The 19,827-nt window shown below is 42.2% G+C and overlaps 1 protein-coding gene across 2 annotated transcripts in view; it reads right to left on the reverse strand.

The window, feature by feature from the left end:
• Positions 1 to 275: 275 nt before the first annotated feature.
• TRAF2 (TNF receptor associated factor 2) overlaps positions 276 to 19,827 on the reverse strand; it is a 98,694-nt gene continuing 79,142 nt past the window's right edge. For both annotated transcript variants that reach the window (XM_089675038.1, XM_089675037.1), the window contains exons 11-13: positions 19,477 to 19,654; positions 13,921 to 14,069; positions 276 to 12,118 (exon numbers count right to left, since the gene is read on the reverse strand). In XM_089675038.1, coding sequence (XP_089531164.1) covers positions 11,900 to 12,118; positions 13,921 to 14,069; positions 19,477 to 19,654 — 546 coding nt within the window. In that variant the 3' untranslated portion in view covers positions 276 to 11,899. The remainder of the gene's footprint in view (positions 12,119 to 13,920; positions 14,070 to 19,476; positions 19,655 to 19,827) is intronic.

Genomic DNA, 19,827 nt, shown 5'->3' on the forward strand with positions numbered 1-19,827 from the left:
TCTGTGGATGGGGCAGTCTAAGCTGCTGCATATTTTCTGTGTAAACTTGTTAGGTGTGTCCTTGGAGACCATTAAAAGGAGAAGTTTACCTTTTTATAACGTGTTCCAGCTGCATGCAGGGTGTAACATGTTATTGATGCAGCAGCCCCCACTCTGCCGATTCCCAATTTAAAAAAAAAAAAAACCCCACCACCCAAACAAAGGTGGGTAATACAAATTCTTCAAATGTTTTCAGTGATAAGTCATAGAAAAATTAAATTACAACAGGAATATGATAATCTGAAATGATCATATGATACGCTTTATTCAAATTTAAAATAACATTTCTTATTTAGCAGTTATTTTTATCATGCAACACAGTTTGTTAAATCAATCGGATCTGGTTTTGGAATGAGAAGTAGTACTTGCGGTACAGCAATCAGTATCATTTGACTGCTGGGCTTCTGAACATGCCCTGTGTCAATACATCAGCATTATGATCACAATGGAAACTCCAAAAAAAAGTGAAAAGCCTTATACTACTATCTTGGGAAGAACCCCCACCAAGTTCACTTCTAGTGAGGGGAAAAAAAAAACAAAACTTAAAGGCAGTTCACTCTTCAATACTACAACGCACAAAATTTTACATACATTGTGGAGCCATCCAAAATAAATTGCACCAAAGCACATACAGTGCTTTACACTAATGAGCTGGTGCAGAATAACAGCTGAGCATTAACTGATCCCTGGTTACAGCACTTGGGCTGACACAAAGCCAGACCCTCCTGATGGGCACATGTTAGCGTACCAAGATGAACGCCTATCTCAACCATTAAGGGATGTTTGGCTGGATCAAAACCTTAAGCCAAACTCTTCATGTAACTACCTGAAAAAGGCCTTACTGGGATGGTAATGCTGCCACATACCACGATGGCCAAATGCTGATCAGTTATCAGTCAGAAAAGCAGCATCACCCTTAAGTGGACCTGTAGCAAAGCAACAGGTCCTCGTTAATGGCTGCCCCACCGCAAGCAAAAGTCATTTCTAAATTCTAGAATTAATCTTTTTAATGCATGTTAATGTTTAAAGCACCTACTTTTTTTGGGGGGGGGGGGGTGTTAGAGTGGCACAAACTTTAGCAGTGCACCATTCTTTTTCTTCTAAAGCTGAGAAAATGGAGCAGCTTCTAACAAAGAGGAGCACCAGCCCCTGTTGCAGCTCAAAGGACAGAAAGAGGAAGCTAGTAACTACATTTACCAGGGTTAATAGGTAGGTAGATAGATATAGAAAAGAATAGAATAAAATATAGATAGATCTAAGGAGGCTGCACTACATGTACCTGCAATCAGCAGCTAGCGGCTGTAATCTTAGACCCCTGCAGACTCTCAGTATAGCAGACTTCTCATACACATTGGTAGTTCATTGATTCTTCTTGCTCTCAAGTAACTGCCTGAGTGCATACTTGTGGTTCATTGAGAACTACAAGCCATCTGCCGCAATAGCTGATGGCACTTGGGGGCCATTCATTCACAGGAAACTGAATAAATGATGTATTCGTGAAGGCAGTTACAAAAATAAACAACATATATATATATATATATATAAATAAAATAAACATGCTGTGCCACTTCACTGAAAAACATTTAAAATATACCTATTATAAAAGATGCCCCACACTTCTATCCACATCACAACAAAAACAAAACATGTCACACAGTGAAAATCTTTTTCAAACCATAAAAAAAAAAAAAAATTGAAAAGCACTTATAAAAGTCCTTAATTTGATAAGTGTCATATAGAAGTGCAAAAGATCACAAAGTGCCAGTAAAGGTTCCTGATGTCACCTATGAACGCAATTCACCTTAAGGAATCCACGCCATCAGTCTTTCAAGCAGGCACTTACCAGAGAAGCAAGACCCCCTCCAATGTCTGAGTGACCGAATCCCAATGTTAACAAGGCATGGAACCCACACCATTTTTTATATCCCTCTGGCTCATTTCCAATGTGGATGGAGATTCTATCCACTCAGCCACTAGTGGAAAATCTCTACAAATTAATACAGAGGGGAAAAACAAACAAAAACATAGAAACATTGCGTAATGGAAATGATGAATGATCTCGGATTGGGTTGACACATGAATTGTAATGCAAGTCAAACATATTGTGTGTGTTCATTTACTTATTTGGGATATAACACATCACATCCAAAAAAGTTAAATAAGGGAAAGTGCAATATGTAAATCCATCCACACAATAAGATCTCCAAGGGGGGTTGTCATGTAGATATTGTAATGCAAGTCACATTCAATACACCTATTGCTAAATAATAATAATACAACCCAGCTACAGAGATAATGGATGCTTTGGCACTTTTCTTTCAAAAATATTAAAAAGCAACAGGAACTGTTATTTGTAATAAAAAAAACATGCATATGTGAGTATGTAAATCACTATTTACTTTAACATGCACACTGCAAAAAAGAAATAAAAAAGTTAGATATTATAAATACACATACTTAACAATCTGAAAAGTATATTTTAAATCTAGTAAAAGTATACTAAACCCAGGACCCTGCATTCACTATCTCTGGTCTCCCACAGTACACACAAAACATTGAAATGCAATTATTTTAGTAAATATAAAGTGCTAAATACATTTTCTCATCAGCAGTATATAGCAGTCTTGTGACTTCTATCAGTGTATAGCAGAGCACTGCTTAAAGCCTGTAGGATGAGTTTTCATTTTCCTCTCACTGCCCTGCGAGACTGCATGACCCCTGATCCTCTGTCTGGACAGTGTTGATCGGCCCTGTGCTGATCACATACATTCGCCACAGAAAAAGAAAAACCGCTCTACAAGTACACACCAAACTAAGCAGGGCAGAGTGTCTCTGAGCCTGTGTTCTAGCAGAAGATGAAATGGGGAACGTGGAAGAAGGGGAGGAACAGAGAAGACAGGATCAAACATCCTTTTTACACAATGCAGAGGGTTAACCCCTTAGGTTCCACAGTGAGTATAACAAGCATGCTTTACTGCATATACAGACTGATTTTATGATTGTAGGTTTAGTGACACATTAAAGAAAAAACAAAGGATAATTGCTACTGTGTTAAGGATTACATTTCTGAGGTTAGTTTACTAGAGTACTTTTTTTTTTTTTTAATAGGTAAAGTCTATTTGGACAAGCTGCTTACCATTCTGACTGAATAATTGTTTTTATATTGCATATGTGCTATAAATATATACTGTACTGTTATATATATGCTGTGCTGTTTCATGTATTGTCCCCTCCCCCTTCTATTGTACAGCGCTGAGCAAACCCTTTGGCGCTATATAAACTCGATGTAATAATAATGTAATAGAGCACACTGCAGTGAGCGGCGTTCACGTTGTAGGTGTACACAGCTCATATAGTAACTACTACAGGTATCCCACATCCCCGTGGTGATATATTCATGGAGTAGGTGAGCTCTGCTTGCAATACAATTCTATGCCTGCATTGCTCGATCCATGAGAACACCAGCACAGGGATCCAGAGCTTACAACATGAGCTGCCTTTATCACGCTGGGAACAAAAGCTGATACTTAGCCCACTACAGATACTACATATTATCCATCACCGTTCACATTGTAAGATCTGTGCTGTACTCCTGCATGAAAATGTGTAAATTCACTCTATATATCTGAAAGCAACAATATAGGAGATACACAATATACATCTATACATCTTTGTAGGCATTACACCCCTTTCATTTCCATGTATGCATTACACCCCTTTCATTTCCATGTATGCATTACACCCCTTTCATTTCCATGTGATCTATTTATAAAAGTGGTAATTCTCTATTTTCTTTATTATACAATGCATTCATAAAGTATTCAGACCCCCTTCACTTTTTTCCAATTTTATGTTGCAGTCTGAGAATAGTTTTTTTTTCTCTCATTAGTCTACACTAAGTACCACATAATGACAATGCCTCCCTATTCTCCTGATCAATCAAGATGTAGAAACATCTCAGAAATAGAGTGCACCTGTGATAAATTAAATTGATTAGACATAATTTGGAAAGCTGAAAACCTATTTATAAAAGCTGACAATGCATGCTGTATCAGAGCAAGAGCTATGGAGGTCAAAGGAACTGCCTATAGAGCTCAGAGACAGGATTATTGCTCATCACAGGTCTGGAGAAGGCTACAAAAAATGTCTGCTCCGCTGAAGAGAACTACGAGATCGGGGGCCTCCATAATTCTCATATGGAAGAAGTTTGGCACAACCAGGTCTTTGCTCATTTTGGCCAGATGACCAGCCCTTAGCAATCAGGGAAGAAGGCCCTTAATAAGAGAGGTGACCAAGATCCTGATTGTCACTCTGTCCCATCTCCACACAGGATCTGAGGAGCTCAGTCAAAGTTCCAGAAGGACAACAATTACTGCAGCCCTCAACCATTCTGTGCTGCATGGCAGAGTTGCACCGAGGAGAGGCTTCTGTCTAGCCAAACACATGAATACCCGCTGAGAGTCCTTCAGGTGCTTTTTTGTAAACTCCAAATAAGCTTTCATGTGTTTTGCAGTGAGGAAAGACATCAGTCTAGCCACTCTGCCATAAAGCACCGATTGGTGGAGGGCTGCAGTGATGGTTGTCCTTCTGGAACTTTGTCTCCACACAGGATCTCTGGAGCTCAGTAAGAGTGACCATTGGGTTCTTGGTCACCCCTCTTATAAAGGCCCTTCTTCCCCGATTGCTCAGTTTGGCTGGAAGACCAGCTCTTGGAATAATCCTAGTTGTGCCAAACTTCCATTTGAGAAATATGGAGGCCACTGTGCTCTTGGGAACCTTCAGGACAGAAGACATTTTTTTTGTAGCCTTCCCCAGCTCCGCAGGCAGTTCCCTTGAACTAATGGCTTTTGCTCTGATACAGTAATGCATTGTCAGCTGTGAGGGCTTTTACAGAGAGGTGTGCACCTTTCCAAATCATACCAATCAATTTAATTACTGCAGGTGGACTTCAATCAATGTGTAGAAACATCTCAGCAATGATCAAGAGAAGCAGGAGGAACCTGAGCTAAAATTTCAAGTATGGTTTCAAAGGGTCTGAATACTTAAGCCAAAGTGAAATTTCAGTTTTTTCCTTTTCATACATTTACAAACATTTCTAAAATTCGGTTTTCATTTTGTCATTGTGGGGTAGAGTGTAGATTGAGAAACAAATTAATTTAAACAACTGTAGCAACAGGCTGCAACATAACCTTTGTAACATTTCGGTGTCTTCATAGCTTTCCGGAGAGATTTGTAATGGTTTCTCTATTTCCATAAACTCCTCACCCAACAAAAAAAGAAGTGTTAGTGGAATTTACAGTCCATTAGGAATGTTGTAGAAGGTATTCTAAATCTTCTTCCGGTTTGTTTTCCTTTTACTATATTTTTTCCATCACATCTTCTTAAAATGTCATTAGCTTTGACTGGCAGTAAGAGGAATCTCAGCCTATCTTTTCTGCCTTCATATATAGGCATCTTAAAGTAGAACTCTGGTTATAACTCCTATAGCGTTTTTAAAGGTGTCCATAGTCCCAGGGAGATTTCACCTCTCTTCCCGTCTTAAGGCCACGTCACCAACACGGAGTGAAAGCCAATTTCTCCAAGGGGGGCACAGGATTAAGACCTGATGGGGATATAACCCTTTCCCACCTTTTAAATAAAATGCAGTCTATGTTTTCGGAGATTTCTTGTTGCACCGGTGCTCTTTTTATACAATGACACACAGACTGCAGTAAAATTCAGATACACATCCTTTTCAGTTCTATTTAAAACGATATATAATAGATTGTGTCTCATTTTACTATATACCCTAAATAACAGGTCTTGCAAATATTTGACAGCTATAAAATATGACATAAGATCTCCACCCATCAATCCTTCACCTACAGAAACCAATATTTCACCTGCAAGAAAAACAAGTGCAAACCACAACTAAAAACATTCAATGCCATCCTTGATGTCCACCAGGCAATAGGCTGATAACGACTCACTGCCTCATTTCACTTTCCAGTAGTCTTTGCTTTCTTCAGGAGAATTAAATCCAAATATAATTCCGTGTCCTTTAGAGGAAGCCTTCAGTCCATAATTAGTCCTGACACTCTTCTCTTAAGCATCTGCACTCTTTGGGGTAACAAGAGTCACTTATATATACAGGTAATAGAGTAGAATAATGTCACACAGGAGCCATCCTCCAGGTTACTTGGCTCCTCAGCTCCCTCTGGTGATTGAAAGGTGTGCAAGCATGCCTGCTCCCCCATGCTGGAAAATCCTATTGGTTCACCAGTCTCCATCTGGTGGCTAAACAAAGCAATGCTTAACGTAGAACTTCACTCTCTCAATCAACATTGACTAATTTGAATCCTTCTGCTGCTAGCATTAGTAAATATATAGGAAAGTTTATTATATTTACTTGTTTAAATTTTTTTTTTATATATATATATATATATATCTTCAGCTACTTCCTGGTTTCTACGCCTAGGCAAATTATGTCATACATCCCAGGAGTCTTCAGGAGGGTTTTTTTTCAACTAAGCACACCCTCCTGCCTGCATGCTTGAGCTAAGGGCAGATGGATTCCAGGTAGTAAATACTACATGAATCATCTGCCCTTACCCAAAATGAAAATCCAACTTTGAGCATGCTTTTTAGCACCCCATATTTCTCACAGTACAGAATCCTAAATGTTACTTGGTGGTCAATGGCTGAGTAATTCCAGAATGGCCTGACCCCTGTGACCGCCTTGACAGGCAGACAAGGACGATGCTCTAAAAATGTAGATGAAGTCCATCATGTGTGAAAGTAGCCAAAGTCTGCCATCACATGAATCCACTTCAGCTCAGCAGCACACCATCACCCTTAGCTGACCCAGTCCAGTCCTGCCGTGCGAGAAATGTGGAGACTGCCATTGCTGAGCTCTTCTGAAAATGCTTGTTGCCTGGCTATCTAAATCACTGACCGCAAGCACGCAGATAAGGAATTTCAAGATCTCTCCTATGATCCCTAATCTAACTCAGGAAAATCCTAGCTGCCTGGCTGTAATCTGGTTTACTAGATTTTTCTAAAGAGATAAAGGCAGCCCCCTGTATTTCTCTTATGACAGGTTTGCTTTCAGATGTCTGGAGATTCTTTTAGGCGGCAGGACACAGCCGGTGTACTAAGACTCCGGTGCCGTCATAAGACCGCTGCTGCTTGCACACATTGCTTTATCTACATGGTTAGAGAGGGGTGGTAAGGCCTTGTTTATGAAAGAGTCCAACCGGCTAGTGTGGGGGAGAAGAGATGGTTCTCTACACCACACAATGATGGTAGTAAGCAAGACAGACAGTTCTCATTTCAGACACTTTGATAGATGAGGCTTAGCATAGTGTGTAACTGAATGATATGCAGATTCCTCTATGTATTACTTGCAATAGCGTCCAAATCACCAGATTCATTTCTCCCCAGATACATCCATTAAGGCTATGAGACATCCAGTAGGCTTTTTCATAAGGAACTATTCTGGCAATGTTTAAATGGATAGTTGCACTTAATTTAAAAGCACCCACCTCTTCAAACATATACGTGTAAATACAGACTGCTGATGAAGACCCACGCCTTCTCACCACTTGGACTTGGCCAGAGCCTGGCTGGAAAAGGGAAGCATGTGCTGAGGCTACAGCAAACATTCCCCATGAAATCCCATTCTCTCTTTCCAGCACCAGCATATCCTCAGACTCATATCTGTTCATATCAAACTTCTTTAAAATCAATATACTGGTTTCCGCTGAAACAAAATTGGCACTTCTGCAGTCACCTTCTGACATGCTTAACACATTTATACAGTTTATTTCCCACTGCCAGGCAATGTCAGAGCCTTGAAGAAACCTCCACATATTTCTTTACATTGATTACAGTTCTGACCATGCAATGTAGTTTGAGGAATGAAAGGAACTGTATAAAGTTGTTACATGGACCAGAAGGTAATTACTGAAGTGTATGATTTTTAATGTCTTCTCTAGGAGACAAATACATTGATTTAAAAGAGCTTTATGGTCAGAAATAGATTATAATTGAAGTATGTGAAAAGAGAAATTTTTTTAAATTTCTAATGTCATTTGAATAAGGTGTGCATTTATTCCTTGAGCCAAATCATATGGGTGCCCGTTTCCTATATTTAATGTATATTTTCTATGGTCCGAGCAGTACTGCAGACAAACTGCTCGTCTCACGGGGCAAGCCTAAGTGTTGCATCTGCAGCCTGTATTTACTGAGGGAAGCAGGGAGGTACTTTAGTATTTTAAATACCTATCCTTTAAAGAAATTCTCCAGTTAGAACTTACAGGTAGATAAGGTAGATATACAAAGTGGAGGCACCCACTGCCTCTACATAAATATTAACCTCCCCCAATAAAGCTTGTCCACCTACCATCCATTCTCCGTGAACCAAAGTTTGACCAGAATCTTAGTGCCTGCCAATCAGCCATATGAGGTCCTGTCATCATGGGCTCAAGGACTGGCCTGCAGCACAGTTTGAATGGTTACCAACCAACAAACTGTTAGTGACAGTACTGAGACACTTGGGGGTGAGCCACACATCAACCAATCAAACTGGGAAGCATGCGAAGTTCAACCAGCCCACATCTAGGACTGTGTCAAGCAAGCCAGTGAGCATTCTTAGGCAAGGGGTTTTCTGAACATCAACCCACCATTGAGCTTCCACAGATGAAAGCCAATGGTGCATTCAACAGAACTGTGGTAAAGGAAAGCTATATGTGGAGGGGTTGCTAGTAGCAGCACTACTATCCATGTAGCGGCAATGCAAGGAAGTTCTAATTGGAGAATTTCAAAATGCCCAAATACAGACATATCAGACTGCCCAAGACATCTCCTCGGCAGTGGGCACTCTGATGTGTAACACATTTGGTCAAACACCAGTGTATACTGTCCACACTATTCACAAGAATTTAGCAGCGACTGTATACAGAAGCAGAGTAGGACACATCAATACAGCTCCGAAGCCATCATGTGTGTTCTCATGGCCCTTTAATATCAGAGTTCATATTTGGCCCCGTGAAAGATAGACATTGCCCAAACATAGATAGAGAAGGCCTAGAACAATAAATTGCCACTGTTCATGGGTACATACAAGGTGGCTGAACCTATTTCAATTCAACCACCCAGTGAGATGAATGGGCCATACAAAGAATTATCTAGGTGCCAATAACAAGCAATTATGACCATCATAACTACTTATTATATACTTATTTCCAAATGCCAATCCCACGTGTGCCACTCCTGCCACTGACTAAGCAGCAGGCAAGAGTGTGGAGAGTTCCAGTGGGTTTGTGGATGAAATAGGTCTCCCTATTCTTTCTTTGGGAGACCTCTCCACATCTATGGGTACACGAAGCCATCTTGAAGTAGTTGTACAACCTACAGAGGCTCTTTTCAGTGGCTCTGCCTCTTCCCTAGTACATAATGTCTGAGTTCATAGTGACAGTGAGAGCCACCCCACCATCTTTCACTCAAAACCAGGGAAATGGCAGCACACTAATTAAAAGCGGACCTCTGTCACAGATTCTTCGTAGCATCAACATAGGGCGAGAACCTGTTAATGCTTTCTTGGCAAGTCAGACATGGCTAGTTCTGAGTGTTCAAGTTAAGAAACTACCACCAGCAGTGCAAGTGAAATGTAAAATTATGGCATCTGGTCCCTAAGAAACCAGAATTAAAGCTTCTATATGTCGCTGCTTAAAGTTTGATACGGGAAACTGAATTAAGGAGGGAATTCCAAAAGGCAACTGAAGGTTGGAGTTGAAAGCTGTCATGTTTGTACATTGAGGGACAACCTCTGTGCCACATATCCGCTGTGCAGCAATTTGAACCAATCAGTTATAAAAGTCACACTAATATGAAACAGTGGGACTTCTCACCTAGTCATACAAATTTTTTTTTTTAGACTGTCCCATCTTTCCATATTATTCTGTCCATCCCGTTGTTCTACTCTTCATCAAATACCAAATGCTTCTTGGAAAATATCTGATTTGTTTTTAGCAAAGATGATAGAAAGCAAAGTTTTCCCTTAATACTAAAATTTCAGTATTTCACCAAAGCATACGCCCCATTTTCAAACTCCTAACCAATGTGCAGCCATTTTTAATCATGTGTCTGCATCAAACTCACATTTTCCATTCATTATCCATGAAAACTAGAAAGTTTTCAGTAACTTCCCCAATCTTTAGTATTCTAAACACAATCTTTTCCTCAGAAAATGGACATAAAACACCAACTCCTTCCAGAAGTACATCCAGTGGGGACACCTCCAACCTCATGTAGAGTAGGTACTTGTGCCATGTCATCAATGGCAAACCTCAAATCAAAATCAAGGACTGGTCCTCTGCATCCACAGGAAGAGACAGTGACTATTCATGGAATGATCTATGATGGGTTAGAAGTGGGTACAAGCAAAAGATAATCGAAAGGCTACTGGCATGTCAAAGAGGAACATATTCGTCTGAAGGATATTCTTGTTGAGATAAGTCAACAAACGATAAACTTCAAATACAGGACGAACAGATTAACTTTAGGGATTTGACTTGGTATAGGGTCCCGTCGTTGATGAACCTACATGAAAGGATGTGGGTCTGCCTTCACGGTCCCACACTGATGTATAATGAGGATACAGGTCAGTTGAAGAGCCTTGCATGCTTGCAAGGAAAGATCTTGAGACCTGACCAACTGTCCATTCTCCAGGGATGAAGAATGCAGAGACACAATTACACTTATTAACTTGGGGAATTTTTGCTGAATAATAAAAAAGTGCTGCAGCACATAGCAACCAATTAGAATTCATCACCACAGAATCCAGTCTTGAGAACTCTGTGATTATGTTTAAGGTGCAATGGCCTTTTGCAGTCAGTAATTTTGAACCCAACGAATAAGCAAAACCAAAATATACAGTGACAACAAGGGAAACTGCCCTACAAATAGAAACTTTTACAATCCACTTTCTCCACGAAAGGTCTATTCAATAGAAAAACCTTCTCACCACAAATTTCCAACTCCGGAAATTAAATAAATAGCAGAAAATGAGAGGAAAAAGCAGTATTCCTGAGGATGCAAAGGAGCAGCAGTTTAACCAACCATGTAAAAAGACATGTAAAAAGACAAACCACAAAGTTTGTAAAGTTCCACCAAGAGAAGACGGGAACCCCATGTATAAAAAGTGTCTGAAAGGAACACATCTAGCTGGCCACCAAGTACTAATTAGATAACGAGCTAATGCAGAGGTCAGATGATATTGGATTGGTACAATCAAAGAGGCTACTATCATGTCACGTCCTTCCTTGATTTACACCTGGTCAGCTATGTCCTAGTGACATGCCCTATTTTCTTTTCAATTCTTCCACAAGTGCAAGACATGTACAGCAGGGTTGTCAAACTAGCTGCCCTCCAGCTGTTGCGAAACTACAAGTCCCATCATGCCTCTGCCTTTGGGAGTCATGCTTGTAACTGTCAATCTTGCAATGCCTCATGAGACTTGTAGTTTGGCAACAACTGGAGGGCCGCCAGTTTGACACCTGTGATGTACAGGCATGGCAACCCTTATAAACAGTATTTTCTTCCACAGCAAGGGTGCTTACCACCAGAGTTTCTGTATCACAGGCTGACAAAAATAGTTAAGACCCATTAGCAAACATTTGACTATTTGCTGGACATTTCTTATACACAAGGCTGTAGGAAAAGAATATAAATGTGCAGGCCTAACACAAAATTCACCAGAAGGAGCTGAAGGCAAAACAAAGCCAACTTTATATCTTTCATTCTTATTGGACCTGACATCCTCTGACGAGCCAGGCTTATTAAGTCACGTGGTTTTTTTTTTTGGAACATATCCATGATGCTAAAGCCCAGAAAGATCCACAATGACCTTGATGAATATTGTATCCTCCCGAATGTATGAATTCTTTCCTTCAAGTTTAGTGAGGGGACAGAAGAGAGGACATCCACTGGCGATGTTCATTTCACTTACTGGACGCTGAAAGGAAGAGGAGCTTATGTCTGGTCTGAAGGCATCAATGATGTGTTCCCGATTGTTCTGGTCCAGCAACATCAAGGTCACCTGCAAACAGGAATAAGGTTTAGATATAAAACTATCAGACAAAAGAGATTTTCATTCAGACTCAAACTTGTTAGTAGAATTGAATAACAGGCTGTGTTTTATCTCAAGAGATAGTTAAAATGAACCTGTGCCAAGATCATGCACACTAAAATATTTACATATTCTGAAAAGGTTGTAAAAGCACTTTAAAACAAGCCCTCATCACTGTATCTATAAGCACTGTAAAGAAATTAATTTTTAAATTTCATAACATGGGCACCGGTTTTATGAGAAGATTATCCTGGCAGGCTGCCAGCCCTCTAATGTACACAATCAGTAGTTAGAACCTGACAGGATCTAGCGGATGACCTATTTTCAAGTGGAGTTCCAGTCTCCTGTGTAGAAATTAAAAGTCAGCAGCTACAAAAGCTGTAGCTGCTGACTTTTAATAAACAGCAACTCACCTGTCCCACGATCCAGCGCTGTGCTCGGCCCAACCATTTTGACTTTGTGTCCTCTTTCCCCGGAGCCAGCATCTTTACTATGGGCAACCGGCTGTGACAGCTTGCGGATTCACAGTCAGGTGTCCCCTGTGCATGCGCAAGCGGCACTGCGCACTCTAAATAGTATAACTTCTGATTCCAATCGCATAGGCAGTCGAAGTAGATACCTAGCAAATTCGGGTTCCTGCTCCCCCCTCCTCCCCAAAAGCTCCATTTCAAACACAGGAGTGGGGGAGGAGGCCTTAAAATAGAATTTTCCTTTTGGGTGCTGCTGCACTTTAAAGCAATTTTTTTATCCAGTGAATTTTAAAAGTATTTTACTGATTGTCAAGAATATGTAAATAGTTTAATGCCCATAGTCTGGACACAGGCATACTTTAAACTACAAAAAACAAAAGGGAATTCTAGCATATTTGTTTCAGATAAACTTAGGAAGGGTTAGGTCCTTGCCAAGGTCTTACTGCTGTTTGTGTGTCCATTGTGGAGGTTCTTCCTTCAAGTCCTGCTGATTCTCTACAGGGAGCCACAGTGACACCATCACCAGCCTCTAGTGCATTTATATGGTTAATGAGGGAGATACAGGAAGCTGAACTCATAGCAACAGTGCTTGTGTCACTAGGAATAGGAAAATGAGGGGAAATCTACCCAATTGAAACCCAGACAGCAAAAACCAATAAGTTATAGAGATCCACATTAAACACTCATTTCTTTGCACTTTGTGAGGGGCAATGTGAAGTCCAATGCCCAACAACCTCCTCCTTGGCAACAATGAAAAGAAAGTTTATGCTGTATCAGAGCACAGAAAAGATACAAATGCATTTTGGGTGGCATGTGAGTTTGTGCACACTTTTCTGCCAGTTTTGGGGATGAGGGGATCATAAACAGCACAATTAGAAGATATTTATAAAAAGTTACATGTTCATGCTTTAGATATATAAAGTGTAAGCCATTATGTTCTGTGTTACGTTCAGAGCAAATCAGACAATGAATGGGGTGATTTTGTTGCTATGGTCCAGGGGCGGACTGACAACTCATGGGGCCCCCCGGCAATAGGGGATCATGGGGCCCCTGTGTCCAAACTCAAAAAAGTCTATGAAAAAGGTATCAGGGGCATCTCATGGGGCCCCCTACTGACCCTGGACCCTCGGGCAGTGCCCGAGTTTCCAAATGGTCAGTCCGCCCCTGCTATGGTCTGTCTTGTTCTATGACAGACACTTTCACAAACATGAAACACTTGGGTGAGATTGAAAATACTTTATATTGTTTTACAAGCAAGGTTGTGGGTTCTTTTCCCATATATGAGCTCCTCACTCTACTGACCTTTTGGTTAAACGGCCACCTCAGAAGGGCATCACTGGGTCCTTTCATGACCACAAAGAAGAGGGAGAGGTGTGTTCCACGTCCAGTTCCATCTCCATTCAGGTATATTCGAAGACACATTTTGTAACCATATTTACTGGTATAGAAAGCTGGAAAAAATGAACACAATATGCTATTAGACAAATTAAGATTCCTCATCGCCTTCAACTGTATGATCTTTTCCTGCAGAAGCCCTGCCGACTTACCTTCATTTTCAATCCTGGGGTCTTAATTCTTTGCTTTTCAATAATTTATATATTTTTTTTAACACAACAATGCAAATTGAATGTAAAAACTCAATACAGAAAAATAACTCATTTTAAAAAAGAAGTATGGGGTAAATTCCCCCCCCCCCCCATTATACTTACCTAGGTGGATGAAGCATCAGTCCAATGCTTAATCTGCCCCCCTCCGGCTCTAAGGGTGAGCCTATATCTTCAGGGAAGCCTATCCCGCCTTCAGATAACGGAATCTTCTATTCCTCCTCCTTAATATTCAGATTACTTGCACACTGTGCGTAGCTGTTAGAGGCATTGGGAGCTCATAAATAATCTGATATATATACATACACACACACATACACGCACACCGTATTTTTCGCTACATAAGACGCGCCTAGGTTTTAGAGGAGAAAAACCAGAAAAAAAATATTCTGAACCAATGGACTGCAGACACAGTACAGGGGATGACCAGAGACTGCGGACACAGTACAGGGAATGACCAGAGACTGCGGACACAGTACAGGGAATGACCAGAGACTGCGGACACAGTACAGGGGATGACCAGAGACTGCGGACACAGTACAGGAGATGACCAGAGACTGCGGACACAGTACAGGAGATGACCAGAGACTGCGGACACAGTACAGGGAATGACCAGAGACTGCGGACACAGTACAGGAGATGACCAGAGACTGCGGACACAGTACAGGGAATGACCAGAGACTGCGGACACAGTACAGGGAATGACCAGAGACTGCGGACACAGTACAGGGAATGACCAGAGACTGCGGACACAGTACAGGGAATGACCAGAGACTGCGGACACAGTACAGGGAATGACCAGAGACTGCGGACACAGTACAGGGAATGACCAGAGACTGCGGACACAGTACAGGGAATGACCAGAGACTGCGGACACAGTACAGGGAATGACCAGAGACTGCGGACACAGTACAGGGAATGACCAGAGACTGCGGACACAGTACAGGGAATGACCAGAGACTGCGGACACAGTACAGGGAATGACCAGAGACTGCGGACACAGTACAGGGAATGACCAGAGACTGCGGACACAGTACAGGGAATGACCAGAGACTGCGGACACAGTACAGGGAATGACCAGAGACTGCGGACACAGTACAGGGAATGACCAGAGACTGCGGACACAGTACAGGGAATGACCAGAGACTGCGGACACAGTACAGGGAATGACCAGAGACTGCGGACACAGTACAGGGAATGACCAGAGACTGCGGACACAGTACAGGGAATGACCAGAGACTGCGGACACAGTACAGGGAATGACCAGAGACTGCGGACACAGTACAGGGAATGACCAGAGACTGCGGACACAGTACAGGGAATGACCAGAGACTGCGGACACAGTACAGGGAATGACCAGAGACTGCGGACACAGTACAGGGAATGACCAGAGACTGCGGACACAGTACAGGGAATGACCAGAGACTGCGGACACAGTACAGGGAATGACCAGAGACTGCGGACACAGTACAGGGAATGACCAGAGACTGCGGACACAGTACAGGGAATGACCAGAGACTGCGGACACAGTACAGGGAATGACCAGAGACTGCGGACACAGTACAGAGGATGACCAGAGACTGCGGACACAGTACAGGGGATGACCAGAGACTGCGGACACAGTACAGGGGATGACCAGAGACTGCGGACACAGTACAGGGGATGACCAGAGACTGCGGACACAGTACAGGGGATGACCAGAGACTGCGGACACAGTACAGGGGATGACCAGAGACTGCGGACACAGTACAGGGGATGACCAGAGACTGCGGACATAGTACAGGGAATGACCAGAGACTGCAGACAGTAAAGGAGATTACCAGAGACTGGGGACCTTTGGGGAGGGAGGGGGAACGGGTACCTGAATTTGACACGTACCTGCTCCCACTTCCGCGGAGTTGTCCTTCCTTCTTCCCGCGGCGGCTTCTGTGACAGCCGGGTGCCTACTGCGCATGCGCGAGAAGCGCTGCGCTTTGTGAATGGGCCGGAGCCTTCTGGGACCTGTCATGTGTCCCAGAAGACGCCGGACCATTCACAAAGCGCAGGGCTTCTCGCGCATGCGCAGTGGGCACCCGGCTGTCACAGAAGCCGCCGCGGGAAGACTGCAGCGCTGGAGCGAGGAACAGGTAAGGTCCTGCAGGAGAGAAGAGCTGAGCGGCCGGCCCGATATTCTGACATGGTGGCGGCAGAAATACCGGACCGGCGGTTTTACATTCGCTCCATAAGACGCACTGACATTTCCCCCCTTTTTTGGGGGGAAAAAAAGTGCGTCTTATGGAGTGAAAAATATGGTAGATAGATAGATAGATAGAGAGACACATCTCCATATCCTGTTATGGAAGTGGTTATACTGGGATCATGGTTGAGGCTACAACCATGACCCCGGCATCATATTTTTACTGCCGGCAATTCTCTTTTGAGTAAAAGTAATCTGAGTGGCTAACCAACTGCTGAATTACTTAAACAGGTGGCAGAAGGAGGTCCCATCCACCTCCTGCCGCTGTCTCTACCAAGTGATCGGGGAGCCCTGTAAGGATGCGGCTGGAAGCATCCAGCTCCGGGCACACAGTGAGAGGAACTTATGTTGTTCCTCCCACTGTGTGACATCAGAAACCGGAAGCGAAGTTCAGTGAAGCAACATATCAGTCCGATCTGTGTCTAATCAGCTGCATTGGAGGCCAGCTAAGGGTTTTGGTTGTTTGGGCATAGACACCTATTCGGTTCTATGTATCAAGAGCAACATCTTCCTTAACAACCAATCCCAGCACTGCCAAACTCAAAGAATCAGACCTGATACAGCCACTAGCCCACTCACTGAAATTAAATGAGCAGAAGGCTGCACAGTCTTCCCTGTGTAGTTATTTACCTTTTCGCATGAAATTCACTTTGCAAAATAAATGCTTGCTAAATGGATCATTCACAGATGCCCCCACCCCTATCCTTGTTAGTTCGTGATTTTTTTTGATGGTCAGCAATTGAAGTGTATGGTGCCCAATTATGCACGCACTGGGAGTGCAATGAGATGCAGGGAAATTTTTTAACATCTGTGTGGTCCAAGGCAGACCTCACAGTGAAAAACTTCAATTTGAGGTTGGTATGGTACATTACAAGCATGCTCAGAAGGTGCCAGCAGCTGTGCATACTCGGAGTACATCCAACATGCTTATCATACACATTTTCCTGTAGATGATGAGATGATCATTTCACTACTCAAGAAAACAACATGGCTTTGCGATATACAAAAAGTGTGAGTACTTTCGAACTGTGCAGTCTCAAGCACTGTATTCCTGTTTCATTGATAATCCTAGACAAAGACTTTGATTCCTGAACACTTTTTTGATGCATCAGAGATTTTTCGCTGCTTAGAAAATAACCTGCAATTTAACCTATTGGAAATTGTTTTATAGAAATCTTCAGTTTTGCAATTTGACAAAACCTGTTGGCTATGCTACACACATAAAAAACATCCAAAAACACTGAAATGTTGTTAAAGCACATCCAGTACACCGAATACAAATGAAATATCTGTGGAGATCCAAAAGTAGTGGATCTGCTGCTTGAAATGCAGTTCAGATATACAAAGTATTGTTGTCACATATGCGAATGGAACAGTCATGCAAGAGAACTGCATTACAATAAAAAGAAATGGGCACTCTAAAAGAATCTGATTCCAAGACAAAAAAAAAATGTGGCACATGAACCACTTGTTTTCCCAACAAATACCTTTTTGCCTCCGCTTCATAAAAAAATCAGAGTGATGGAAAATTTTGTGAAGCAATGAATGAGGAAGGGGAGGTGCTTCCAAGAATAAGTGATGCCATGATATTTGTTGGTCCACAGATCAGATACATCATCAATGACAAGCGGTTCGAAGATCTGTTAGTGGGGTTCGAGAAAATTGCCAGGAAAGCATCCAAGGATGTCGTTGAGAATTTTCGTGGCAACTACAGGATATCAAACTACATTCAGTTGGTCGACGAACTTCTTACAGTCTACAAGACCATGAAATGCAACATGTCACTGAAGATTCATCTTCTGCATTCACACTTGGACTTCTTTCCCAAAAATCTAGGTGCAGTCAGTGACTAACATGGTGAAAGGTTTCAGCAGAACATTGCTACAATGGAAAATTAGTATGGGGGCAGCTGCAATCCATCAATGCTGGCTTACTATTGTTGGACACCGCAGTTAGATGCGCTGAACACGGAGACCAAACTACTGGGTTTGCCCGTTTCCTTGTTTCCTAGTTGCTTGGCAGGGTAGAGATTTCAGAGCAGGAGGGGCATCCGAATCGAAATGTTTTGGCTATTTCAGTTATGAGACACCAAAAGAGTCCACCAGAAGGTAGTTGAGATCATTATTCCTAACCATAGTTCATAAAACTGCAACACGTATTTCTGCATCAATATAACAGCTAAAGTGGTACGGCCACTTTCGAAAGAAAAGTGGGAAACTCCTATTATCGACCCAAAAATGTGTCCAGCAGTAGTGGGTTTTTTTTGGGGTTTTTTTGGGTCAGTCCAGCGTCGCCCTTCATCCTATCCAAAGAAAATTGAACAATGGAAACATTTAGTTACTGCAGTGCTTCCCAAAGTGTGCAACATGTATTACTGGTACACATCAAGGCTGTGTTGGATAAAGCCCACATAAGAGACACTTATAATCCACAGTATTACTTCCTCAACTGCCTGGCAGCCATCTCAAAGAGCTTACTCCTATGTAAAGACACATTCATTCTGGTGGCAACTACAAGGAAATGCAACGGTCTCCATACTGTAATCTGTGGTGAATATATCTGAGATAAGAGGTATTGATTGGATGTCCTGCTGGATCTCTCATAGAGGCAAAAAAGTTGACACTGTAGAGGGGTTCAATTTGCAACATTAGTAGGTATAGCTTAAAGATACAGTGGCCACACCACTAGTAAGTGATAAATTGCAAAAAATTTAGCTTGGAATTTTGAACAGCATTTAGACATAGGATTCAGTGGTTACAGTGTCTGAAAAGCACTGAACGGAATGACAGAGATGTGAAAAAAGGGTCCTTTGTACTACACTACAGAGCAAGATAGCTTCACATTTACCCTAAAGAAGAGAAAATTCTTTTCAAGTCAACAGTAGTTCCTCTAACAGGCTGATTTCCAGTGATCTATTACAGTCACGTGCCACCCACACATTTGTTACGGTCAATGATTTCCGTTAGATACCCAGTCTATATCCTACATCATGCCACCAAGCTGTTAAAAGAGACTCACGAGGGGAGAACATGGCTGGGCAGCGACCTATAATAGCATCCTGACGCTTCTTGGCGATTTCCGAAATTTTCCAGACAAATATGCCATCAAAGGTGGAAAGTTCTGCCTCCTGTAGCCTGGTCTCCAGTTCTACCAGCTGTAGGTCCTTCTGTCCCAGCGTACGCTCTAGTTGTCTCACCTGTGAACAGAAGAGATCAAAAAGGGTAATTCAGTCTGTTTCTCTCACACAACTTGCGGTCTTTCCAACTAAAACCTACGGCCTCCAGTATCATCTTCTTTCCCCGAAAGTGTAAGTTCAACTCCAGGAAGATTTTCAGAAAATCCCCCTATGCAATTTTATATCCAATTAGG

Source organism: Staurois parvus, unplaced genomic scaffold, assembly GCF_062004578.1.
Source record: "Staurois parvus isolate SC_StPar_1 unplaced genomic scaffold, SC_StPar_1.0 ptg000154l, whole genome shotgun sequence".
NCBI classification, from domain to species: domain Eukaryota; kingdom Metazoa; phylum Chordata; class Amphibia; order Anura; family Ranidae; genus Staurois; species Staurois parvus.